At 39.9% G+C, this 27,982-nt stretch overlaps 1 protein-coding gene across 5 annotated transcripts in view; it reads right to left on the bottom strand.

Moving 5' to 3' along the window:
* The window catches only part of NOL4 (nucleolar protein 4), a 200,650-nt gene that overhangs the window by 7,224 nt on the left and 165,444 nt on the right, over window positions 1-27,982 (bottom strand). For 3 of the 5 annotated variants that reach the window (XM_075744150.1, XM_075744152.1, XM_075744154.1), the window contains 3 exons: window positions 27,431-27,544; window positions 4,851-5,031; window positions 709-789 (listed from right to left, as the gene is read on the bottom strand). In XM_075744150.1, coding sequence (XP_075600265.1) covers window positions 709-789; window positions 4,851-5,031; window positions 27,431-27,544 — 376 coding nt within the window. The remainder of the gene's footprint in view (window positions 1-708; window positions 790-4,850; window positions 5,032-27,430; window positions 27,545-27,982) is intronic. The other 2 variants (XM_075744151.1, XM_075744153.1) reach the window with 1 other exon arrangement.

Here is a 27,982-nt window from a genome sequence, read left to right as displayed (position 1 = left end):
CCTTTCTCTCTCCACTTTGATGTCATCAGGGTAACACTGAGAACACTGAAGACTGTGCAGGAGTAGAGGTATAAACAAGAGCTGGAGAGAGCAACCACAGGGAAAATCCCTTTCAACCCCTACACCATGGCCAGCCATGCTGTGGGTAACCCAGTCAGCACTTTAAGAATTAGCTGCATACTGGATATTCTCAGCTGGACTTTATTTTTCCTAGTTTATTGCCAAGAAGCCTCTACTGATCATGCAAATGCTAAGATTTTACAGAAGGTTACAACTTCACCAAATTTGATGATGCGGAAATGAGGCACCCTCCCTACTGCCACATGCAAAAGTGGACAAGAGTGCTCCTCTCCTGGCTCCAGAGCAGCACAGCCATGCTGATTGCTGGGCTCAGCAGCATCAGCTTTGAGAACTTCTCCTAGCTACTCTTTCACCTTCAGCAGGGCTGCACTGCCTGAAGGACCAGGAGGCAGAAGGACCAGGACGGTTGATTTGCATGTGGCTAAAGTGGGGAACAACTGGGAGAGTGCAGTCCTTCTGTGAAAGGTGAGCAGGGTGGTGGGAGTCCAGCAGCTGCCGGCTGGACCATGGGGTGACTGGTCATGGTCGGCAGGCCCTCCTGTGGGAGAGGAGGCTGAAAGAGAAGCCTGCCAGGGCTCAGGATTTGCTTGTGGTGTGAATGTGTATGGACTCGGCGGGAGGACTCACCTGAGCTGGAAGGGGACTGGACGTTTGTGGTGCCTGGGATGCAGTGCTGAGTTGCGGCTGTGGTGGAGGTAGGCTGCAGATCTGTGTAGAGAAATGGAGACACAACAGCTGTTTTGTCTTACCGTGACATGAGAGCATGTCCTGCATGTCCAGTCTACCATCAAGTCTGAAACACTCTCTCTTTTTAGACACACAAAGGGAAATGACTGACATTTCTGCCTATAAAACCAGGCAATGATGCAGAAGAAACAGCCCCAAATCACCTCCAGAAAACCCAGCAATGGCAGCAGAAACACTCTCCACACCTCTTAGGGAAAATGAACTTCAGCAAATGAAGTGGCTGTGGAGAGCAAGGCTCTGACAAGCCCACCCTGGCTTCAGAGAGTGCTGACAGTCATTGGGAGAGGGCGGACGGTGACCCACTGGACAGAAACACATGGGGAGAAGGGGCAATCCCACTCTGTCAGGAGAGGCTCAGGCAGCATGCAGGGACTTCAACAGCTTCTGGTGGCAGCAAGAGATTTTGCTCCCAACAGAGCAGCCTGTCTCCTGTCCTCACCCTCCTGCCCTCAAGCTGGGCATCTGTTCAAGCTTGGTGCAGGTGTGATGGAGCAGGGCCAGCTGAAGCCTTTGTGGCTGGCTAGGAGCTCGCGAGCAAATTTTGTTTACACTCACTGGGCTACTCCACCTTGGAGATTGTCTGTTCAGTTCTGTAGCAGGAACTGCATTAGCCTTAAAAAAAGAGAGCTGTGGAAATGCACCCTTCTCAAAAAGCAGGTCTGCCTTAACATCTATGAGAATCAAGGACAATGTGCCTGAAGGCTTCTTCCCAGCCCATGTACAGGCTCACAGAGGTTCTGTCAACCCCGAGACTGCTTGGTGATGGGGTGAAGCTTTCCAGCCGAGCTGGCTTGGCCTAAAGGGTTTAAAAGCAGGGGAAAAAGAGACCTTGGTGCTGTAAGCCCAAACCTTTTCCTGCTGTGCTTTTTTCCTGCCCACAATAAAGGAGGCATCACTGTACAAGCTGCTGTATTCCGCTTGCTCATATTGAGCAGTTGGCATGAAGTGTTGCCCCATACAGTTGTGTAAGCAGCTAATTATGGTTCTGCAATTAGCCATGTGGAAGGACAGGCTGAGGAGGGAAGCACTGCAACAGCAGGCACAGAAAGGTCCCTGAGCCAGAGCCACCAAACAGTTGGGTGAGCAGATAGCTAAGTCTGGAAGATAGGATCAGAGTAGGGATGAACTTTATAGGGGAGGAAATAACCAAATTAAAGGAGTGACAGCATACAAAATACATGCATCAGTTGGACTACTAGATAGGAGAGCTAATTGGACACAGTCATTATATTACTGTGGGCGGGGGGGAAGTCCAGAAATAGGTATTCAAGCAGTGACTTTTAGCTAGCTTTTGCAACTTCTCCTTTTTTCTGTCTTAGCAGATACAAAACCAGACTGTATTTGTTTATACATATATCCTGACTGAGATGTATATTTATTTTTACACTAGGAGAACATTTGTAATGGTGTCATTTGATAGGTTACTAAATTGAAAAGGAAATGCATTCTTAAATTACTTATTAGGTCCTGAAAACAATTCACAAGCAAATATCCTGTTCTCCAGAGAGGGAACTCATTAACCATTGTAACAGCCTTGCATATGCTTGGAACAAGAGTCCTTGAAACAGAATAATGATTGCAAACAACTGTCCTTTGAGGTCTGTCAGGAGGGCAATGGTTACCCCTCTCAACTGCAATTCCATTCAGTCCTCTTAGTCTACAAATGAAAAAGCAAATATCCATGAACATATCAGAGAGGATTAACAGATCCCAAAGAACTGGCCTCCAAGTCCTCCCATTTCTCCTGCAGGGAAACCAGCTAATAGAGCCAGAGCACTTTACCCTCAATAGCCAAGAGATAATTAGGTTGGCTACTGCTTGCTTTTGTGTCAATGAAACTAAAAAATTGATGGAGTTGCCTTTCCACAGCTTTCCTAATGATCTTCCTGAAATGGCAAGTGGGTCACAAATCAGCAGCCAGCTAGACTGTTAGCATCAACAACTGGTTTCCAAGTGCTGGCACACAGACTTTCAGTTCATGGAGCTTATGTGCTTTGGATCCTGTAGGATCCCTGTGGAGAAGACGGACACCTTTTCACAATGCTCCAACTACGCACAACCATCTCGGAGAGGTCCAATGGTTTACTAGTCTTCCAGAGTAAGAGGACATACAGACAACATTTTCCAGTGCAAGTAGGGAAAGGCAAGGAAGAAGAAATGTTTAGGCATATGTCAGTATGCAAACTGTAAGCATCCACTGGTCCATTCACTCCAGTGATGTGACACAGGGAAATGCAGTGCACTGCACGGTTCCCTGGCTACGTTAGCTGTGCAGCATCTGGCAGTGTCTGAGTAATCACTGTTTGTCCTGCAAAACCCACCTTGATCTTTAATTGTGGAAAAACACTGGAGTCCTCTACATTAAAGGTACAAAGAAAATGTTCCTTCTAATCAGAAAGCAACACTAATTTATCATGTTGAATTTGTACCTCATTTTTAAAAATTGCATGCTGAAGTGACATAGAATACTTTTACCTAAATCCCACAATTGACTGAAAAATGGGAGTTATGAAAATGTATCCTGTTACATGAGGTTTGAAGCGAAGAACAAGTACACAAAACAGTTGTGACTCCTCACAGTTTATGTAAAACAGGACAATTCCGATGGCTTCTGCTGACAAATAACACATGGGGAGTTTAATCTTACTCTTAGTTGGGTGAAAGAGCAAATGCCAACTGTTTCAGTGGGAACTGGCTCAGACCTTCTCTGGTCACAATGTAAAAGACAATTTTAAAGTTCTTGTGCATTTTCCCAAGAAAACAGATTTCCACAGCCTGTCTTACTCCTATGAAAATATTTGATCAGAGATCATATTCAGTACCTCAGATGTGTTTTTCATGCATATGGAAACAATTGTAATCATCGTTCACTCTCTTTAAGTCAAAGACTTTTGACAACTAAAATATTATCTTTTAAAGCTTTTTGAAAACTTAATGCAAATTGTTCACAAACCTTTGAGGATTTTGGGGGTGGGGGGTGAGGAAGCAGACATGACTGAAGGTCACCAGGACACCGCATACCAATAACTCCTTGCAGGCTGCAGCCCTGATAGTGTTTTGAAAATCACTTAGCATGTTGAATATAGAGGCTGTAGCTGAACAATTACCATCTTGCCTCAGTCAGCCCATGTACCTGAAGCAGCATTCTCCTCAGCCAGAGAGGTATCTGCCAGGATAAAAACCCAGGGATTTCTCTGCCTTCTGAGAGATTTTTAAAATACCTTCTTGGAGGCAAGAGACCCTCAGGCTTCCAGAGTAATCACTTCCCTCTGACAGGCAGATAATACCCTTGTTATCAGAATGGGCAAACCTTGTCCTTTGCTCTGAATTTGTAGGAAATCAATATGGGGGACTATTTCAAACAAATAATACAGTTCATTTACATTTGTTTGTTACAAAAGCTTGCTAATGTAAGAAGAAAGGAATGTTGTCTAAACAAATGACACCACTGTTTGTTTCAGAGGGGCATACAACCCCATGGTGACACATAATTGCCTGCACCATTTTTAGTTTAGATGGATATGCTGATTTGTCATTTAACACTTGGTATACCAGATCCTTATCTGCAAAAATTAAAGTAGCTAGAGAGACCATGTGAGAAATCTAGGTCAATTCATTTGTGTTACAAAATATGGAGTTCAGTGTTTTCAACCTCCAGCCACAAAGATACTAATGGCCTCATTTTGTGATCAGTGTAGGAGAGGACAATAATGACAGGGTAGGTCCTCATAAAGTCATGCAAATCGACTGAAGATCTAACCTGGCATTTTTGTAGTCAGCTTTGTTAGACACTTCAGTTCAGTCTTGCCCTATTGTGAATTAGTCCCTAAAATCTGAAAGAAGACTAGCATGCAGTGAGCAACTATTTTGCTCAGCAGTGGCTGTTTGTGGGATTGTGTTCCTGCTCGTTATCTGATAATAGCCAACGGATATTGAACCCCTTGGACTAGCTTTCTGTACAGCAGGGGGAAACGTACGCATGAGCACATATACACCCAGGCGCATTTTGTAAGGAAACTCACCACTGCTAGAAGCATCATTGAGATTTAGCAGCCCACCTCCGAGCCCTCTGTAACTATGGTAACTGTAGGTCCCATTGCCATTGATGTACAACACCTCCTGTGTGCTGGAAACAGCTGATGTTGAGTAAGTGACCTGGGCTGGCTCCTGTTTGTACTGTTTGTCAGCTGGAGCAGCCTCATCCTGAAAAAACAAGGAAAGGTTTTGAATTATCGTTACATTTTACCTTGCACGGGAGGGTCTTCTCCATTGTTAAGACTCCATATCTATTGTTTTCAGAAAAGTATAATACAAGTTAAATAAGCACAGATATGTTTGTGACTGACTAAATATCAGCTGAAATGAAACGATGGAAATAAGCAAGAATACAGGTTTCCTACAAATCTGAGAATATTCATTTATTTGTGCTCCACAAGCCAATCATACTGTTTCTCAAAGGAGAAGATGCATCCCCTCACCCTGAAGACCCCACAGTCTCCTGCAAAACTCAACTCTGTCCAGAAACAGCGTAGGAAAGGATAGAAAAAAGCCATTACTTTCTGAGTACAGGAGTGACTCTTCCAAGCCAGAGAATCATATCTTTCTTGATAAGACAAACCAATACAGAATGCACCAACTACTTCTTTTAATGTATCAGCCTCAGAAATTATAGAAGGAATAGAGGAATGGAATAAAACAGCATTTCCTACATCCGCAGAGGGCTGAGTGTCCATCCACAGAAGGACCAAGTGGTAAGGATGCCTCTGCAAATGAGACTTGAAAGCATTTGCTACCTGTGTATGAGTGGTGACTGTTTGTACACCATCAGTTCCCCTCCATGCTTCCTGTGTGCCTCTTGGATGCTTGCATAATATTTAAGAGGATTTAGCACAACGGCCCTCCAATTTTTCCCTCAAGGAGATCATGTTTCACGTGAAAGTGTATTTTTCCCCATCTGCACTTACTGTACCTACTGCTTAGAGCACCTCAGCTCCACTCACCATCACAGAATGCCCCTGTGGCAACTTTAGTAATGACACAGGTGAAAATAAGAAAAACATTAAGAGAAGATTTAATGTGGTTTCATAGTTGGAAACAAGGAAAACTATCAGTGTGTGACTGCTCAGCCCATCACAGGGACCTGAGTGCCAGAATTTCTGATTTAGTCTGCAAATGTATTTGAACTTTTTCTTTGTTTCTTTTAACTTGTAGACTTTTTTTTATGGGCCTGATTTTACACTCTTATCTGATGAAAATATATTTCAGTGATTTCAAATAAAATGGATCTATGGAAGAACAGCATTTAAAAAAATAGAGGTGAGAATGTTAGCAGACCTTTTCTGAGTAGTTAACTGAAAAATGATGTTAGCATTTTGTCCTCTTTGTGTAAGATTTTGTCAGTTTTATGCCTCTCTTCTGCACAACCCTTTTATGGTTGCTAAATATACTAAACTTATTAAGAATGTAATAAAATATCTCAAACCTTTTGACAATGTTTACTTAAAAATAAGAATGTATATACCGGCACAGAGTAGTCGAATAGTTCAAACAGTGTCCAGTCTCTGTGTTGAAGCAAAAAGGGTTGTGAAGCAGCTTCCCTGCTTGCATTAGGAGCAGTCGTAGGTTCCACCTCTCAAATAAGATGCTACCAATTTTTCTGAGATAAAGATATCCCTGTCTTGTAGACATTTATTGGTTAAAGAGGCTTGGGTGCAACTGAGATGACTCAGGAGAAGGAATATATATTATTAACAGAAAATTTAATATTTAATACAGAACACTGAACCATTGGATAATTAATTCCATAAACAATCAGAATGAAGCCTCTTGGGCACTAATATGAGCTGAGGCAAAGCTTTGCATTTTTCAGAGAGTTGGCCAAACTGGTCTCCTGTGCATTTTCTTAAGTAATAATAGGCTTAAACAAAGGGCCAAAATTGCAATGTATTTTTGCCAGGAATTCAACTTTAATATCATTTACCTTTCATCTCCAAAGGTCATTGCTGTCTCTTACAAAAGAAAATGTATTATTTTCTATGAGAAAATATTCATAAGCTATACAGTAAAGTTCTATCTTGGCAACAAAGCTTAAATCATCATCCAAATCTTTAACACTCTCAAGGCTGAGATGTTCTGGGTCCTTATGTCTAAAACTAGATGATACTTCCTGCCATAGGCTTACTCAGAGCCTCATTTTATTCTCACAAAGATCAGTAAAGGATCTTCTGCAAATTTATCAAGGACTGGACTGTGTTCAAGGGGTGCAGTGGAAAGGGGACTAACTCCTATAGCTGAGCAGAGTATCTCAGCGCCTGTCTCTTTATCCTGACTGTCTGGCACCCACAAATTTGCTGTTCCTCAATTTACATGTCCTCTGGAGCCCCTCTAGTCAGTGCACTGAAAACCTAACAGTGAGTTTATTGCAGAGCTGATGCAGTGAGCTTCTAGCAGAGCACAGCAAGCAGAGCCTGGCCGGAGGGCACAGCAAGGGCGCTTGGTGCACCTTGGTGCGTACCAGCTCATGTGTCAGAGCACATCGCCAAGACGTGGGAGACAGAGTACTGGCTTCTTGTTGCGAAACACAGTGAAGAGGCGGAAAATTTGGGATGCAAGGTCTTTGCTAGCTATGGTGAAGAGGGGACCTGAACTCAGAGCTGCCATCTCCTAGCAACCACACTCAAAGCAAAACTGTGGTGGGAGTCTCGCTGAAGCTGTGCCACTGTATGGAAAGAAATGCACAATTCATAGGGCTACAGAGATAGCAAACAGAAAGGGAGCATGACTCAGTTCCCTTTCAGAGAAGAGCTGCCCTGGGAGGCTTCCAGCCCTGCTCCCTTCCAGCTGCTCCCTAACACAAAATTCAGAAGCTGCTCTGAGGTTGGGAATCCGAGGCTGGGGCCGTGCTGTCTAAAGGGGATCTTTGTATCAAAATAATCACGGTCCTGTGCAACACCGTTGCGTGCCACAGCCGGGGCCTTGGGGTATAGCCCAGGCATCCTGGTGAGGAAGGCACCCCTTGAGGGGTGAAAGAGGTTGAGGAGGACGCTGAGCCCAGGACTCGTGGTTCTGCGTGTGAGCTCTAATCTCTCAGCCACAATACAAGAGGTTACTTCCTCTAAGTATTACAGATATTTTTAAAGAACAGACCAATCACCTGTACCTAAATGATGAATAAGTTGCCATACATTTCAGACCTGAAATCAAGGCCTCATCTAAGTGCTTCGCTCAGTGCTTCAGGATGACTAAATGCAGAAGCAGGGCAGGATTTTTGGCAAGCATTTTCTGAGCAGGCTCAGGTGTCAGCCCTACCGGTAGGATCAGGGGGGTTAGGTGTTACCTCTCATACATTCCCCTGGGATTTAAGCATTTTTCAGAAATGTTTTGTACTTCAAAAGGCAAAACTATGTTCTTCCTTGCAGCCACACCAAGGATAAAGAAGCCAGGCTCTCTTTTTCTTGGGAAGAGAAAACATATTCACTTTTGTATACCTGAGATTTATTCTGCAGAGGTTCATCCTCTTCTTTCTTTTCATCTCAATTGCTTTTGCTTTTAAACCAATGTAGAAATTAAACAAACATAATGTTTTTCCAGAACTGAGATTTTTTTAATATTCTATGATGTTAGTCGTTCAGCACCTCTTGTTTCCCCCTATATTATGTTTACACTGGAAAGGCTTAAAAATTTATTTAAAATTATATTTTAAAAATATTTTCATTTCCTAATAATCAGTAACAATTAACTAACCATTTATTAATATGTTTGACCTAACTACCTGGAGCACACACTGTTGCAATTCATAACAAATTTATAAAACCTGCAAAGTATTAACTAACCATTTTAAACTCTTTATAATTTACTTTTAATAAGAAGTATGAACAAGATGCGGATAAAACATTTGTCCATCTAGAATTTGACTTATACCATCTTCATTTTGTATATGGCAATGGAAATAAGTAATCCTTCTAACAATATTTCTCTTCTGAGTTTATTTTGGAGGAGAAGTAATTTAAGTCTTGAGCATATCATCTGGAAAATGATGGAAATCACAGAAATGCAGAAATACTTCTTAGGTACAAAAGCATGCTAAAGTACAGAGTTATCTGTTCACTTGAAGAAGTGGAAGCATGAAGTACATACTGTGATCCTCAACTTGGTACGTATCAGAGGTATCTATGTCTCAGTTTTATGTCCAGGTCTGTCCTAAGAGAACACAGTTTTTTCCTTAAAAGAGCAGATAGATGCAATTTATTTTGTTTTTAATCACAGAACCAATTAAGGAATCCTCTAAGGACAGTACATACTAAGAAAACATTTCATGAACTATTGCATAACTTGTATATTGAAGAAACCCTGCTCTGCTCTGACTGATATTCTGAGCAGCTAATGAATAGTTTAAAAGGAAATACCATCCACTGCAACACAGATGCTAGTGCAGAATGTCACGACTGTGGTACAAACAGCGAGGCTCACGGGCAGTGCCCCAGCCTCCTGCTCCCCATGCCAGCAGAGGCACAGCGTACACATTTCTTTTCAGAGTCTGTCCTTTGTGGAACCCACTCTAACAATGCCATTGCTCCTTTCTGTTCCCCATCTCCTTCACCACCACCAAAATAATACAAAGAAGTAATAGCTTGTTAAAATAAAAAGCCCTGGCAAATCTGTGCTACGTTGAATTTTGATCCCATATGTACACAAGCATCAGGAATTCTATGTATTCCCATTAAGAGAGAGCAGTGCTATTGCTTTGGCTCCACTGTTAGCAATAGGCATTGCTAACATGTAAATGTAAATCCTGAAAGGGAGTGTGTACACAGACCAATTCACCTGGACAATGTTAGCTGACCATAAAGCTAACGAAACTTTTGCAACAAGAATATAAATGGTAATATGTAACACAAATGGCAAAGATGGTGACATGCATTTAACTACTGCTTTCATGAAATGCAGTGTCTACCAGACTGACAATTAACAAGTCTGAGAATGACAGCTTTTAACTGCCCCTATGTCAAGGTGATTTTTTCCCACTCAACTAGGAAAGAGACAAAAAGGCAAACACATTTTTGCCTCATGTTTCTTGATACAGTCTTTTTTAATATGTTAATCTGAAAAATGCGGCTTGCTTGTTCTTGTCAATAAACACTTCTCTTCGAATACCACTTTGAGGTTAGGAAAACTCAAATACAGATTAGTCTTCAAACAAATAGGCAAGCCAGGGACCCAATATTTGCATATGGTCTTCCAATTTTTTCTGCATAGGAAAAAAAATTCATTCACATGAAAAAACAGAACATGCTTTCATGTGCTTTAAATTTTTTTTTAGCCTCAACAGCTTGTAGTATGGCTTTAGAAGAAAGGAGATAATGTTTTGTATATTTTTCCTATTTGGAACCCACCAATTTATTTCTATGATTTTTATATCAAAAGTAAAATAAATAGAAATGCATGATAAAACCATGTGGCACTTTTCAAAGCATACCCAATTAATCCTCACAATACTTCTGTTAGACGGGACTTTTATCAGAGCTTTTCAGATGGCGAGATTCTGGCAACAAAGGCAACCTTAAGCTAGCAGTACCTAATATGTAAAGTGCTTGAGTTTTGCAATCATAACAACATAACAGGCTTCTCTTTGTGTAACTTAAGTTTTAAAATAATGGGCAGGAACTCAGAAGTTCTATCATGGGGCACCCTGCTGAATTTGCAGAAGACTGTGGGGCTGGGAGCTCTCTGGCCATCTCAGCTCTTGTGCAGAGAAGCAGCTGCCGGGGCAAGCGGCCATCACCGCCTGCACGGAGCAAGGTGTTTAAAGGAGGGTGAGCCACAGGATTCCTGGCTCCCATTGCAGGGCCCAGAAGGTGACCCCTTCTTAGACACCTGGAGATCACAGCCATTTCCCTGCCTGTGACCTGATCATGAATACATACCTTGTGCTCTGTCTCTTCAAACTTATTTCATACTGTCTCTTCAAAATCCCTGACTCCTCATCCCATCCTCCTTGCTTCTCCAGTTTCATCTTCTACCCTCCATCTCAGTTTCAGTCTTCTTGCCTAGAAAATCCTAATATCTTCTTTCCAAACAAGTGTCTTGATGCCTGATACCTCAGCAGCTTCAGCAACTCAAGCCCTTTCATTTCCTAATTTGTATTTAATTAGTGTCACATCCACTGATGGTCCCATTCAAGATTTTCTCTCCCTCTTCAGACTCCTGTCAGTCTCCTAACTCCCAAAGTTCTGTCCCACAGGGAGCAAAGCCAGGTTCCACAATAGCCAGGGCAGCTCCTGATTTCAATTCACATTATTTTTTGCTAGTAATATCTGATCCTCTTTCACCACTAGTTCTTTAATTCATCTGACCAGTTTCCTTCACATTGCCAGCCTCAGCTACTCACTTTCTCATCCAGCTCCATCTCATAACCTCACTTTCCCTTCATCTCTTGTTATCTCTGCACCTGCCATGGTTCACAACCCCAACACTCTTCCCCCCTTTTCTGCACTGAGATCAGATTCCTAGTCACACCCACTGAAATTTGAATAATCTGGGTATTTAGAAACTAAAATATTTTGACTGTGTAAGCATATGCATCCAGTGTCACATCCTTGGCACAAATGACACCACTATATTGTCAAGACCAAAACACAGAGCCTTTTTTTTTTTTTTTTTTTGTAAGGAATGGTAAATACTTTTAAGAATCAAACTACCTTTAAAGGACAAAATTTTCCTCATTCTTGAAAATGGCTGCAGTTTTCTGCGAAAGAGTTCAACAGATGGAAGACACGTAGAACAGTGGGGGCTGAAGGTCATGAAGTTATCAATCACCAAACTGCATACCTAGTATTATAATGGGAAGTGCCAGGTAATCTTAATAAGTGACGATACTACCAACTGCTTACATGACACACATTATTCTGACAAGACACGGGATCTTTTATTAGCTTTAATTACATTAAATTAATTCTCTAGTGTTTGACCCAGCTTTTAATTTTATGACCAATATCCTGGAAGCCTAGACAGCTAAACATTATTTTGGCACATCACAGTAGGCTAAATTTTCCTTTAACACTGCAATAAGGCTGTTGACTCAGTGTCCTTAGCAATCATGGAAATGGTATTTCTGTAAATGATGGATGTCAGTTTTCACTTTAGTTTTGGTTTCCATTACACATTTTTTCTCCCCTCTCCAGTTGCTAAGGTTTGTGTTGGGATTACTACTCACTAAATAAAACCTGTTCAAGACTAGGGAGGCCTGAACAAAATGAAATAGACCTACATAATTCACAGAGTCTGAAATCCAAATGAAGCTCCACAGTAGTCCTTTGCATTGGTTGACCTTCATATTTAAAGTACTGAATATTTATAGTCCTTTAAAAGGACAACATATTTTAATATTGTAGGAGGTGCTCTTACAGCTGTAATCTAAGCATGGAGGCAAGGTAAGGTTTGTAGGAAAAGGTAACACCTTTTCCTAGACCAGGAGAAGAACTTCTGTGCCTAAAAGTTGATCTAAGAAAAGATACTAGCTCCCCCAGAAAGCCTTATTTTTCTTAAAACACAATGAGCAAAAGCCAGATTTTCAGTTAAGTCAGCAAAGTTTCAGTACTCACAATAAGAAAAGCCAAGTATTTGCTACAGGTTCCCTCATGAATTTGTGCACAGAAAAGTTAATTCATGTGACCTGTTTGCCATGCTGCAACCTGCTTTCATACTTCAAAACTATTTTGAATATAGATCTACAAAAAATCCAGTCCCTATATTAAGGGATTATTAATCGAAAAATAACATCTACCTGAGATTTGAACGCATCACACCAAACCCCTAGCTGAAACCTGAAAATTAAATTGATAGAATCGTTATAGTCTGTTTAGGAAAATATTTAAAACATATCTCAGATCTATTTTATCCAAGGGGCAAAGTTATTCTCTGATAACTTTCCAAGAGAGATATCTATATTTGTGTGTGTGTATACACACATATATATATTCACACATATATATATATATATATGTATACATCCACTTGGGTATTTCACCACCACTCAGGCTAGTGTCTGTGTTCTTTAAAATGATGCATCCATCGACAGTCCCATAACCTGTTGTCAAAAATCATCAGGACAGATATAGATTTAAAAAAATAACTGCACTTCTGGACAGATTCCTTCCCCTTTAAGTTTAGTTGTCCTTAATAAACACCATTCCAGGTCTTCATCAGAGGATAAGGCACAAAAATTACGGATGAGGTCTATGCACAAGCAGCCAAAAGACTGCTTTCCCCAAAAGTACTAAGAATAAATTTGAGCAAACTGGCTAAAATAAAACTTGAAGTCAAGTTCAAATAATATCACAGAACTCATGCCAGACATTTTTTAGATTGGGAAGTGTTTTGATAATTCAGGGGTGGACTTAGCAGTGAAATCAAGAGGCCTATAATTGCTGTTTCTCCTCTTGTAAGGAACAGCTAGGAGACTACACAGCTTTCTATTTCCCACCCTCTGTAATCAGATCTAGACCATGCTTTTCCCTACCACTCTCTCGGCATTATTTTCTTCACTTTTACTTACTTAAGTATGTAAAAAAAATAAGAAAGCCTGTTCTTGTGTGATATACTACTCAATTTGTAGCTCAGGTGGAGCTGGGTATTCCAGCTAAGCTAACATTCATGCTTTAGCCGTGAATCTAACATCTCATCATTACATGGAGAGACATCAGTCTCAGCTTAGAATTTTCTGACTCCTGCGCAGAGAAGCAACTGCCAGGGTAAGTGGCCATCATCATCTGCACAAAGCAGGGTGTTTAAAGGAAGATGAGCCATGGGATTCTTGGTTCCCATTGCAGGGTCTGGAAGGTGTCCCCTTAAATACCCAGAGATTGCTGCTTTTCCCTTGCCTTTCACCCAGTAGTGTATATCCCGTATCCCACCTTCCTTGCTTCTGTCTATCATCTCATCATAACGTGGAGAGCACACCAGCCTCAGCGTAGAATTTTCTGGCATAGACATAATGTTATATGAAAAAGTGGTCCTAGCATGGAGATGCAGCTGTATTGAACACATTACTGTCAGAAGTCTAGGTATTAATGATGATTTTGCTATGAAGTCCAGTATCAAAATAGTTTTCATATTTTAGATAAACAATGATAAGTATATTTTTTTAGATGGTGAGGAAATAATGATATAGTCTAATTGAGCTAAATCAGGTGTAATCCAGAGTCCAGTTAGTCATCTAAACTCCCTGTAATGCCAGTGGTGATGTGGGAACTCAAAGAGTGTCTATCAAAATGTTAAGTTAGCTGCCAAAAGTTTGAGGACCTCCAAAATGTCCTCCTGACACATGGTATAGAGCCAAGAAAAGAAAGCACCATGCTTCTGTTTCAGATTAGAAGGGCAGTAGGTTCCTTTTGCTTTCAGGTTATTAACACTGAAATGAACTGCCAGCATCAGTGCTGTCCCCAGGCATCAAAAATGACACGAGCCAGTGTTCAACAAGAAATGAAAGCATGAGACTGACATAGAAAAAGAAGATGAAAATAAAAAGGTGCTATTGTGTAGAAAAGAGAATAACGAACCTCAGTCTTCTGCATTTCTGGTAAAATGACACATTATTTATAGACTGGAATGGGTCTGTTAACCTTCAATAAAAGGTTAGTGTTTTCACATTGCAGTGTTTGAATCGTGTTTTTTCACCACTGCCACTTCACCTACAGAACAGAAAACTTTTCTGGAAGAGGTAGTCAGATAGCTGTTGCAAGGAGTTGCCGGAGAATCACTTTTGCTGAAGCAATAGCAAAGCAGAGGTATCATTTTTCTTAGCCTGTCAGCTTGAGCCAGTTCATTATCCACTGTGATAGCAGAAGAGCAACATGAGCTTTCAGAGGTCACCAGTGCTGCTGGTTGAGTATGGACACGTGGATGAGCTATTCCTACAGTTTAGATAACTATGATGCAAAGTCACTGGGGAAAGGGAAACTGAGTTCTTCTAAAGGACCATGTCTCCCTCTGTCCAAATAGAAAAGGATAGCATTTATCTTTTTCTGTGGTGTCTGAGATAAACTTATTGTGCTTTAGTGAAGTTCTAGATAGCTGATTTTTTAATGCACTTTCCCTGGTGTGCCTTTTTCCATCAGGAACAAAGGAATGTTAAAAAATGTAACTCAATGTGGCAATCACATTTGAGGTGGACTAATTATAGAAAGTGTCCTGCAAGTCAACCTTTTCTATAGCACTTGCTGTTCTGGTCTTAGGTTGCAGTTATCACCCTTCATAAGCTATTTCATAAGTTATATTGGACATGGTGGTGCTGTTTATTTTTCTAGAGAATTTTAATGCATGAAAAAAAATAGTTAGCTAATGGTTTCACCACTTTTAATTGAAAGTTGTCTCAACATCCAATACAGGTGCATAGTGCAAGACTGAATAGTACACTGCACTGTATGCACAGCAATGACTTCCTCAGTGGAATTTTAAATAATGTCTCCAACAATGGCCAGCACCAGATTACAAACAGCTACAGGCACGCAAGAGGCAGAACCGGACCTGGTTTGAATATGTGAACTTTGCCAATGCGTTTGACTTTTGGCAAAACTCCTATGTGCTCATGGCGTATTTTACAAAATACATGTGATATTTCCCACAGAGAAAGTGGTCCAAATTCAGGGCCACCACTTTCTGCTTTGCAGAGGAACACCAGAGGAGAGGGGGCAGGTGGAACTTCTGCTCCTCCACGCTGTACCAGCAGAGAGCAGATTTGTTAGGGCCCAGGCCTCATGCAGAACTTCTTCCTCTCAGGATAGGCAGAAGATAAAGGCAGTTTTTAACTCTGACCTAAAGAACAGCACAGCATGGTCCTTGCCTCGGGCCTTAGAATAAGTTATTGATTTAGGCCTTGTTTCAGTAGTCAACCTTGAGAATCCCCACCGCCTCTCTTTGCATCTCCCCACCCACTCTCAGCCAACACTGTCCTTCAAAGGAAAGCCACTTTCCCTTCGGAGACTGCATCACCGACTCCTTCAGCCTGCCACAGAGGATGGCACCAGAGGGAATATGAAAGGATCCTTTCCTTCCCTGTGCCGCCTCCATGGATCTCTCAGCCTAAGATAGCTCCAGGCACAGGACCATGGGAGCAGGCTTGCTAAGCCTGCTCCTAAGAGAGCCCATTGCGTACATGCCTGATCCTAAAAGTGAAGCACTGCATAACGAACTCCAGGGCCTAGCATGCCCCTGCTGAAATTAGATTAGCTGAAAAGCTGAAGAAAATAAAGGCAAAACTTCAGTGGAAATTAGGTACAGGTTATGTTATGTTTATTCTTATGTTGCTGCATATCCCCTCTAGTCCTTTCAAAGACAATTTCTTTGGCAGTGGCACCTTGCAGAAGAACATGGCTACAGATCATTTTTGCTGCTTCCTGATTGACAGGCAGTACAAATGGAGGAGTCTGAATATCTGACCTTTCTTCCAAACAGAAACAACATAAACAGCAAGAAAACAATGTCATCTTTTCCCATCCCAAGAGCAGTTTTGCCTGCAGGTAATGGTGCTGAATGAATCAATGTATTGCTGAAACTGATGCATGATGACAAAGGCGTGGCAGTACTTAACTGCTGAACCAGAAGGATGCAAAGTGAGAGAAATTCCTCCTTCGCAGTGTATTCCTCTCATTCAGAACAAACCTTGCTATGCCTCAGGCAGCTCCACTTTTATGATCACGATCAAGCATTTTTCTCTGCATTTTTCATACTTATGTGTGCTGTCCTCAAGAAATTATCTCAGTGCGGCACTCCTATAAGGAGTTCCCCCTTGCCGACATGCCATTTTTTTAGTGACTACAATGGGCAACACTTTCAGCATTACTCCATTCAGTGCAGGAGGACTGTGGCACCAGAGCACCAACAGAAAATTTTTAAACTCATGAATCAAATGTTTAGGGAGCATGCAGGGGAAAGTGTGTGGGAGTACTGGAGCAATGTTTGTGCCAGCTTTGCAGATTTATTACTACAATATCATCACGGTCAACATAATTAAACCTCCTACTATAGGTCTCTTCATCTACTGCATTACAACTGATATCACTCCCACCACTGACAGCATATTTTCTTGACACAAACCAGCTTTCCATACACCTGCTAGATCTGGGGTATGGAGATGCAACTACTTAAAAAGGCTTTATTGGAAAACTATGAGGTATGAGATTTGGACTTTTGAGTGCTTTTTCCTATTCCTCTTCTGCCCCACACTGTCTTTCAATATTGCATATATTGGACTCTCTGACAGGGAGAATGGACCACTTTATATTAGATTAGTCTAAATGAAATTCTTCTTCATTTAGAAACAGAAGATGACAGCTTAGACATGAAGCATTTGAGGTCAATGCTGAATTAACTTCCTCAGTTTCAACTAATTAAGAATGTCTGTGTGTTCTGCTTTGAAAAGGAAAAAAATAAGTGTGCTGGAGATTCTAGCATATTGCCGTATTTACAGTATGGTGTCTCTTCCACAGGCAAATTCTACTGGGAGTTATAGATAGCTGTCTTTAAAAAAAACAAAGGTTTTTTTGTCTGTCAGAGTGAGCAATTACATTTTTGCATGCATTTAATGACCATATCTTGTTTTCAACAGTAGGTTCAGCTATTTTAAAGATATTTTACTCTGTGCTTGATACAATTTATTGCTAATTATTTTATGTCAAATCTGCCTTAAAACTTGAACTGCATGTTTGTGAAAATCAAAATTCTTTCTATGAAGTCAATGCAGGATGTCTGGTTTTGAACACTGCCTCAGGTACAACTTGACTTTTACAGATTAAAAAAAAAAAAAAAAGAAGAAATCTTTTAAAAATAAAAGGTATTTTTAAAAAAACCCTGACCTCCCCACCCTGTCTCAAACTATTTCATAGAAAGAAAATGTTTTGCTACTGAAGACCACCTGCTCTAAATTTATGACAGAACTTGGTGCACATCCTTTAACTTCAGTACTGTGAGAGTTCTGTATTTTAAAAGATTCAGTAGATAAGTGATGCTTTAGGGTATGGCCTTTTGATTCCACAATCATCAAACCAGAGTAGCATAAGCTGTGGAAGAAACAAAGAAATGAACTTTGACTGGCCTTTGGAGGATGTACTTTCTGATTTGCTTCATTAATGGAGACAGTAAAACTGAAGCTTAATATGAAATACCATGAGTAATAAGCATGAAATTTGTGCACTGCAGTACAAAACTGTTCCCCAAATATTCTCATTTCAGGGGAGGATTCTTCTGGCACGATGCCTGGGCTGCTGGCCACAGCCTGCTTGGCTGCCTTGCCCTGTGCCTAGCCTCTTTAGCAGCTGGTGCTGCTCCCAGGCAATGCATTCATCTCCTGCTCCCACAGCTTATTATTTTTTTATATTTTTTTCTTAGAAAAAATATGTTTCTAAATTTAGTTGAGGGACATCAAGCCAGTTGTTGAATCACAAACATGTTCCTGCTACCAAACATAAGCAGTCTGTGCATACATTTCTACATATATTATCTGCATGGAGAATTGCACTGTTCTAACTGAGGAATACATCTGAATCCATTGTGCAACTGATGCCTTGAATTTCGGAGTAATTTATGATTGTTTAAAGTTTTCTAAATCTACCAATTCATTAACCAAAACATGACACTCTTGAAAAATAAGAGTTTGCACATGCACACTGGGTTTGCATTGATTTCATTAAACTGGCCCAAACTCTGCGTGATAACAGGGATTTACTCACCAGAAGCATTATTTGCTGCTTGTGCTGTAGGCAGGAGGGCATGTGCAATGAAGTCATTAGCCAAACACAGGAAAGGAAGGACAAAATCATGCTTTTAACATACTTGTCTCTATGCTAGAAACATCTGAGCAGACAAGAAAATGCCTCACTTTTAATATCTTCTTGCCATAAGAAAGGAAGGGATAAGTATAAAGCTCTCTATTCCTGGCTTTCAACATGGGAGCAGGAAGAACAAAAGCCCTGACTCTGAAACCTCCATCTTTGGGCCTGAGGAGAGAACTTTTATATCTACATTTCCACCAGCCTTTCCTCTTCTGCCTCCTTGACAGGAGATGGATTTTAAAGACACAGGGAAGAAGGCTGTTCGGGTCCCTGTTCATTTTCATTCCACCTATGGTAGGAAGGGGGATAAGGTTTTTTAAAAGTTCCTGTCCAAGAAACAACCTGACACTCCATTTCTGAGCCTTCAGCTTTATCAGCCTCCAGAACAGAAAACTTACATTGGCATCAATTTTACTTCACGTTCAAGATCTTATTGCAGTTTGGGGTGTTGAAAGTGTTCTCCGAAATCAGCAGCTTGAAATTTAACTACATACGCTCAGCACAGAAAGCCTGGAAAAATAAAGCGTTTTCTAATTTAATGATCTCCATGTTGAGGTGAAAAATTAGCTGCTCACCTTAGGGCCTCACTGTAAATCCAAGGCATGAAATTGTTTGTAATTGCATGCCTTGCACATTATTCCTTTCCAATACATGTAGCAAATTTAATGTCGTTTGGGCTGGAGCGTGGCAGGAGGAAGGTTGCCCTGGAATACTCAGCAGTCCCTTCCAGCTGCATCTGCTAATAACAGAACCCTATCCAGCACTGCTGAAACCAGGAATTTTGCCACTGACTTGAAAGGCAGCAGGATTTAAAATTACAATGCATACCACTTATTTTCTTCCCCTTGACAATATGGCCAATGCATTCTGGGTAGGAAGCTAAGTTTCCCAATACTAGTACATAATTTGATCTCTTGACAATAATCCACATGCAGCTAAACAGTGCCTGCATAACATTTTGTGCCTCAGTGGTTAAAGCATATCATTTGGAACCACAAAAGCAAACCAAAGACCAACTCAGAAGTAAAATAATCATTAGGTGGGGAAATGATGGAAGTGAACAAGGCCTGAAATGCAAACTAGCATGTGGGTATCCAAGGACATTACGTGATCATTTTGAACACAGACAAAAAAAAGGATAAAGTACTGAAGTGCAGAAATGACTGTGATCCTTATTAAATACCAAATCACAAAGAGAGGTCTGAATACAAAAAGCTAGTATTTATAAAGCTTCTGTAGTGTAAGAGGCATTGAGGTCTCCGCAAGTTAAAGAGACTTTTGCCTCTTGTGGTTTTGGGGATTCCAATTTCTATTTGTTTGCTTTATGATAAGACAACTATCTGCTTCCCTTTGCTCTTTTCTATTATTTAAGACTCCGCAAGCCTCCCATTCTGAAGCAAAAATCACTTTCAGCTGGAATTTTGCAGGTCTTATGTAAATATACAGCAGAGGAGGACATGGCCCCATCCCTCCGCACTGCTGCCACTTGTGGTCAGCATGGATGAAATGCCTTTTCTTTCTCATCCTCCAGAGTAAATTAGGCTCTGTGAAACCCAAGAGGAAGGGAACTCCGGATGCTTTCTCCTCTGCCTCTAACAAGGATGTATAGTTGATGTGCTCTTCCTGCATACTGAACAGCTGTGGCAAGGACTCCATCTCCTGAAACAAAACCATTTCTTCGTGCTCCCTCTGAATTCACAGCTTCCTGCCACAGAAGCACTGCCTCAGCAGGTCATTCTCAAGTGTCCACTGGGAGATATTTTTGCATAATTCCCTTTTCTGTAACCAATATTGTCTAAATCTGCCCTTGATACAAAAACAGACAATATAAATGACAGAATAAAGAGAGCATTTAAGGACCCTACAATTTATTGCTTCCTTCCTCCTGGGACCTACAGTACGCATTGATCAGGAAAAAAACCAACAACATACACGTGGGGACACAAATATATATCCTTCTTCCTTCTTTCCTGCTGTATGAAGGGTAATACAGGAAATAACTGCTCAGTGTCGAGGTTTAGAAGCTGTGCATTAGCAGCACGGCTGAAACACAAGTTCTCTGTCCTCAAATATGACGGTTTAAAGGCCTCTTCCTCCTCACTGCTGAAAGCCAGATACACTGATCCTGAAATGGATGTCCATGCCCTCACTGCAATTCAGATTTTTAATTAGTTTCTTCCAAAACAGTTTTACAATTACCTGTAATTTGTCCACCAGTAATTTCCTTCCTTCTTAACAGAGACACAAACTGCTCCTGGTCTGCAACAGCCAGGCATTTTATTTTTTTAATACAACTGTGCTTGAAGAGTCTTTCTTTTGGTCAACCCCCTTGTTACATGCAGAGAAATGGCACCAGAAATTGTATGGAGGCAGATTATTAATATCTCCTTACAAACCTCAATTTCTTTAAAAATGAACATTTAGGAATTAGATATAAATGGAAGGAAATACAGCAGCGGTGATTTCCAAGTGGCAGTACATGTGCACTTTTATTAATATTCCGATCTATTGCATTAGTGCAGAACCTGTATGCAGTCTACAACTGGCACTTGTATCAAGCTGCTCTATTCAGGTTGCTGCTATGACAACTATCCAGAGGCAAATGTCAGGTCAGCTCCCAGCATATGTGTCTAGGCCATAATTGCTTTGTCAGAAACCTAATAGCCACCTACTCCTACTCCTCTAACAGTTAAAAGCAATATCGTTAAAATTATTAAATGTTGCAATATTCTTAACACCCTATTCATACGCTACTAAAGCACTGAAAACTTTAGATTTGCTTTCCTTTTATCCCCAAACTAGAATGGGGATGAAGAATATGTTTAAAGTGCCTATTTGCAAATTTATGTTCACTTATGTTTTGGGGTCTAAACTTTCTCTTCTTTGGGGGTTAGATATTATCTTTCACTCTGCCATGATGATTACTTATATTTAATTTGCCTGGTTACAAATCACAGCATGGAAAAAAATTACAGCTGTCATCTTGATGAGAGGTTTCTTAAAAAATGCATTCAGTGTTTATCATAAAGAACTGCTTCATAGCATCATAGTGCATGATAGTCTGTGCACAGTGCATAGACTTGGTCTTATCAACTTAAAAAGCTCAAATAAACACAGGTTTTTTTAATTGAGTTTAGCTTTTATAACTAAATGAACTGGTAGCTTCCACAAGACTCAGAAATATAACCTGCACACTTATCCTAATCTTATTTATTCTGATCTTAGATCACATCTTTCAACATTATGATAAAAAAGGACATTTAATGTTTATATTGAGGGAACTTTTTTGAGATGCCTAGCAGAGAGTAAAATACTTGAAGCAGAGACAGAGACGAAGTAAGTAATACTCTTGCAACTGCAAAGCCGTCTTGGAGCCATCTCCAAATATGATCTCATGTGAAGAATTAAAGTTAGTCTGCATATAACTGGTTTGTTCAGTGAAAGGGAAATTGTCTCCCATGCACACTCGGAGACATACACATATCCTAATAGCTTCATTGTATCAACTTCTATTTGCCTTGTACATAGTGATAAAGAATAGTTGAATTAAATCAAACAAAATTACGAATTTTACAAGAAAAGTATTATTCTGATGTCCGTGCAGTCAAGGTATGAGGACAACACCTTCACCAGGCTATACAGTTGTCTGACTGTTGTTATTTTCAGCTAGTCTCTGGAATGAAAAGAAACTGTACCCTTTAAATTCACATTTTAAAAAATGAAAATGCAGAAAACTTTTTTGTTATGGTGTATATTCTATAAAATATTGACTGACAAGCACTCTGTGAAGAGCCTACTAATTTAAAAAGCACCAGCTCTGGCTGAGAAATGCCTTTGTTAGGATGGGAGAAATGTAAGACAACTTTCATTTTCTTCTGAGCTTAAGCTCTCTTTGGGGTCAACTTGTCATTTGCTGTTAACTACAAAAGAGTCACACATTTCATGTCTGATTATTTCGGGCATAAGGATGAAAGAAATGTACATAGCTCACTCCTTTGGCTACCCAAAAAATTGCTAAAATAACACGGATTGAGTTCAGGTGAGGATCCAGTCCACTGGCTTCACAGTCATGTGACCACTACTCTCCTATCTATAAATATAATAATGAATTCTCAAAGGTCCAGATTCCTAACTAGAACAAAACAACATGGTGCCAATGAAGCTACATCAATTTTCTAAATGATCTGGCTAATTATACACGACACGTCCATAAAGAGGTTCATACACTCCTTCAGACATAGTATTCTATGATTCAGTTTTAGTCTCCTGCTTCCCCATACTCATTCTCCCTCCTTGGTCCCATGTGCTCACATTCTGTCTTCCGATTCTCCTCCCCATCCTGCTGGGGGGGAGGAGTGAGCAAGCAGCCGCGTGGTGCTCAGCTGCCAGCTGGGGCTAAACAATGACACCGACCAAGACACAATTTGGTTTGTAAAGTGAAGGACACAACAAAAGAAGTTATCCTGTTCACCATATGTAATGAATGCATGTAAAAAGGGCTGTATTTTTAGCTCTACTTAATTTGTTTCATGACTCCCTTGTTAATAGTACTCCAGAACCTCCACTTCAGTGCAACTGCTTCACACTGAATATGGCTAGAGATGTAATAAGGATCTTGAAGGATTATCCGAGGACAGCATCCCAAGATATTACTCAGAAGCACAGGAGATCTTAAGATTTCAGATAATGTCTCTTCTATCTCTGACTGAAGCAAGTCATAGAAGGTCGATCCAATTATTGTTTCTACCTTTTTTATCAACTGTGATGAAAAAAGTCCTCAAAATTCAAGACTGGAGTTGCCCTTTTTCAGTATCCAGACTCAGCAGAGATGATTTGGAGAGCAACACAAAAGCTCTGCATTGCATCTGTACCCACTGCCTGATCTGGACTGTGGAAAGATCAACCAAATCCAGCCCATTGTCACGAGCTTTTCACCGTTGGCAGTAGTATCAGGAAACCTGTACTATTTCAATATATAAATCTATAAAATTTGTGCAAGGGAATAAATTATTTTTAATATCAGGCAGATATTTAAATGGAAGTGACAGAACTCTTCAGTCTGGTAACAGGTATCAAATATGTAACTCCTCGGCACTTAAGCTACAGGCCAACCAACAGAGCTTGATCTCAAGATAATGAAAACACACTGAAGCTAAAGAGAGCACTTGAGTAACATCTAACACGGTCGGACAGCCATAGCATTACAGTCCAAGCTACCATGACCTAGTAAACACATTTATATTTCTTACAGAGAAGTCTTAGAAAATGACAATGATTTTATTGTTACAGTTTCAAAAACTACAGGAAGGTACTTGTTTTCTGACAGACAAGATTACATTGAGTTTCCCATTATGAAATAAATGATTGCCATGAAAAAAACCTATTTTTGAAAATAAGAAATTGATACCAGCGAAACCAGTTTTCATTAACTTATTTTTCAAATTGAGTTAAGAAATACAAAGATTGTGTGAGTTGAATTTGAAGCATACAGGTAGAATGATGGCTTTTTTCTGCTTCAGACTTAACTTCAGTAAACTTAACAAAATCACTAGATCAGGGCTATATTAAGCACTACAGCTATCAGAAATACTTCTAGAAAATCATTCATAAGATGCGGTATTTGAATGCCTGCAGACACAGGCATACAATTGGAGAGGTTTCTTCGGAAGAAATAACAAATCTGTGCACAGGATTGTAAGTATATAAAGCCAACCCTCCACGTTTAATATTTCTGAAAGAAGCAGTTAATAGTCATGAGCATAGTGAATACTCTATCTGTTCAAAAAAAAAAAAAAATGAGCTCTTAGAAGTTTCCACAGTTTTGATTTTTAAACTGGTTCTTTTTGCTGACCAATAATTGAGATGGCTTTTCATCAAACCACTGTTAAAATTAACACTGTAGGCAAAAACATATTTAGTCTGGAAATTCATATTACTTCACCAAAGTATAGACTTCCATTAGGGACGTACATGCAACATGCTCAGAACTTCCTGCTCAGGGACCGCGTTGTGCCAGGGAGAGGAGGAGAAACAGAGAAGAGGAAAGAACATAAGACAAGAAAAGGAGTTCAAGAAACTGCTGAAGTTTTGTCTTAGCTTCAGGGCTGGGCATAACACTCATTGTGTTCTTAATACATTCACGTTTTATGGGTAATACTCTGAAAAAGGTGGTGGTGGGGATGCAAATTACATCTCACTTTGAGGCAGATCACCCCTCTGGAGAATAAAAGGCAGACCTTCACTGTGCTGCATGCAAGAATAAAGCAGCTTTAATGCAACGCTTCCATTCAGTTCCGAGGGGAAGTGCTGAATGAGTGCTCTTACCAGATCCTCTTAACAATCTACTTTCCAGGACTATTCAATGCTTGTCCTCCATTAGAAGATCTCTTGACAAAATTTATGAAGTGGTAATTTTCATTATCCAAATCTTATTTCCCCTTTTCTCCTCCCAGATTTCCACTGAAAGGTCCTCAAAGCCTAAGTCCACCTATTGGTATAATGCCCAATTTCAGAGCTATGGGACAGCGTAAAAACAATATGCTGAACTGAACTTTTTCAACCTTACTCTGTCTAAGAAAAAAACACAATGAAAATACTTCATTTTGGATATATGTAAGAAAAGTGAAGGAAATTTAAAAGCAAGTAAAAATAAAAAATAGGAAGAGGAGAAGACTAGAGTCCTTTTACCTATGAAGCACTCTCCCTGGATGTGAGGATACAGGTCCACTTCCCATCTCAGCATAACAACCAAGCACAGCAGTGTGTGTTAAACACTCCACTCAGAAATACTCTGGAATGCTTTGCTCTCAGCCTAGTTTGTTAATGTCACATACTTGGAATAAATAATTAAATTTCAATGGAGCTGGCTCTAGAACCAAGGTTTTCTATTTCTCTAGTGACTTAACTATTCCGTCCTGCAGGGTAAATTTCTCACTGTAAGTTTTATGAAGCTACCTAACACATATTCCTGTAATTTTTTTCCAGCCAAAACTATTCAGAAAATCTATCCTGAATTCACAAATAGTTTTGCAAGCACCAAAGCTACATCAACCCAGCTAATTTACTGCTTGCTGAATCAAGTGGCTGGTGCTATTTGCAACTGTCTCCACAGTGTTCCCAGAACTCACTGCCAAAATGAGGGCAGAGCTGAAGGAAGCAGAACCCAACAACTGTTCTTTGCAGGCAGCTTTGCTACTTTAACATCACAATTGTAATTAAGGTAATCAGTTTGGAGCCATTCTGCCTACAGATTTTTAATTCTGTAATGAAAAGTAAAGAAATACCTCTCCCCTCAACAATAAGTTACCAAATCTTTCTATGATAGTAATACAACAAATAAAAGAAAAAAAGAAATCCTATTAATAGGGTTTTTGAGTTCTGTCTACAGTTTTAAAATTGTTTTTATTTCAACAGCTCTCTGGCTCCCTGGAGAGTATTATGGGATTCTCACTTAACACACTCAAAAAGTCTGCCTCACCCAGGCTGGACCAAGGAATTGAGCTACTAGTTTTGTGCAATGATAGTAATTGATGTTCATACCAGGCTTTTCTAGTTCTCTTTGGGGTAAGCACATCAATTTTGTAGGTTGTAGGTTTTTTTGTTACTGAAAAATCAGAGAATAAATGAGAGAATATAAAACCTGCAGAATCTGAATGAGCACTACTTCTAAACTAAGCTATAATTAACATTAGAATGCTTTGACATCCCATGTGATTTGTAAATCTTAAGGCAAATTTACAGCAATAATGAAAAAACTAGCAAAAAATAGAACAGCAAAAAGAAATAGCAATATCCACTTCCTGATCCTAAACTATTAATGTTCAAGAAAGAGTAGTAGGAATCCTTTATTCAGTTAGGGCACAACCTGAAAGAACTCAATGGACTATGTATAAAAGGAAAATGTTCTTTTTTTTTTAAAAAAAAAAAAAGAAGTCTTTTCCACAAAAAAAAGTTCGTCTACCATGACTGAGGCATATTTTTGGAAAAACTGAGATCTTACTGAGATTTGACTTTGTGATAATCATGAAGAGAAATAAAGCATAATAGTCTTTGCAATAAGAATATTAGACATTCACTGTATCTGTGGAGCAACTAAATAAACAAAGCCTGGAATAAGCTACCAGTTTGATTTTTAAAAATTGAAAGAAAACATGCAATTCTCAGCAAATTAAAAATAATTAAATCCTAACATGCACCAGAATAGGTGAATAATCACATAAAAAATTAAAATAAATATTTATATGAGCTTTAAAAACTCACTAATAAGTTAATTGACAGCATTTTGCTATATATCACAATAACTTTTCTATTTCAGGCAAATAGGTATTTTCAGAAACTTACACTATTTCACCTTATATTTACAAATGCATACACATTTTGAAAGACAATACGTGCACAGATAAACACACTGACTCATGGATACATGCACCATTTCTATTATTTATGTAAATTACATATACTGTATGTTTTGTTCCTTTTAACTCTAGTATGCAGATTATACACTATGCCCTCAAAATCTACAACCGTTAAAAAGCAAATATATAGCTTTATCCAGCTGGACATTATAAACATACTAGACACCCTCATACAGCTTATGTAAATATAGACAAAGACATGCTTGTGTATTCATTCAAAGAACTACAGCTTTTGTATTTTAATTATTCTTGCCAGCAAGAAACATATAAGGGACTGCACCACCCTTCTGCATGGCATCCTATGTAAATGAGTCCAGTGCATTGATAAATACGGATGTGGTAGACCCCCAAACAACACAGTACCTGCTGTCTATCCAACCGCATCCTTTTTGCAGCATTTCTGCTTTCACTCTCACAGGCGGAAGCCAGGATACTCTCTGCAACTGCTGAAGTAAGGTGTGAGGGAATAGGTCGTGACTATGAGAGAAAAAAGAAACACAGAAATTATTTCTAGCATAATCCATGATATCCTTTTTCAAAGCACACAATACCATCACCTAGGCAGGAAAGTCCTCTCATTGAAATGCAGTTTATACCAACAAAACAGGGAAATGGAACTCGTAAAGATGAAAAATGAAACTAGTTAGATGTTAAGGCTGCAGCTGATCCATAGATCCACGAGAAGCCCTTTCCCCCCACAGCTCTATTGTCCAGTGTGTTTAGTCTGGCTCATTAAGCTGTACTTTGAACAGACAGTGGCATATTCTCTGCGTTCCAGCAGCACCCTGGCCGTCTGATTCTTGTTAAGAAAACTGAAAGGCTTTTTATCCTGTACAGCATGTGACAGAGATGAGTAGTGTCTTTTTATAGTCATAAAAAAAAACAACAACAAAACAAAAAACCCCAAGTGATAGG

Source organism: Balearica regulorum, chromosome 2 (genome assembly GCF_011004875.1).
Source record: "Balearica regulorum gibbericeps isolate bBalReg1 chromosome 2, bBalReg1.pri, whole genome shotgun sequence".
Lineage (NCBI taxonomy): Eukaryota > Metazoa > Chordata > Aves > Gruiformes > Gruidae > Balearica > Balearica regulorum.
The sequence above is the reverse complement of the archived record's forward strand: the minus strand, read 5'-3'. Positions and strand labels throughout refer to the sequence as shown.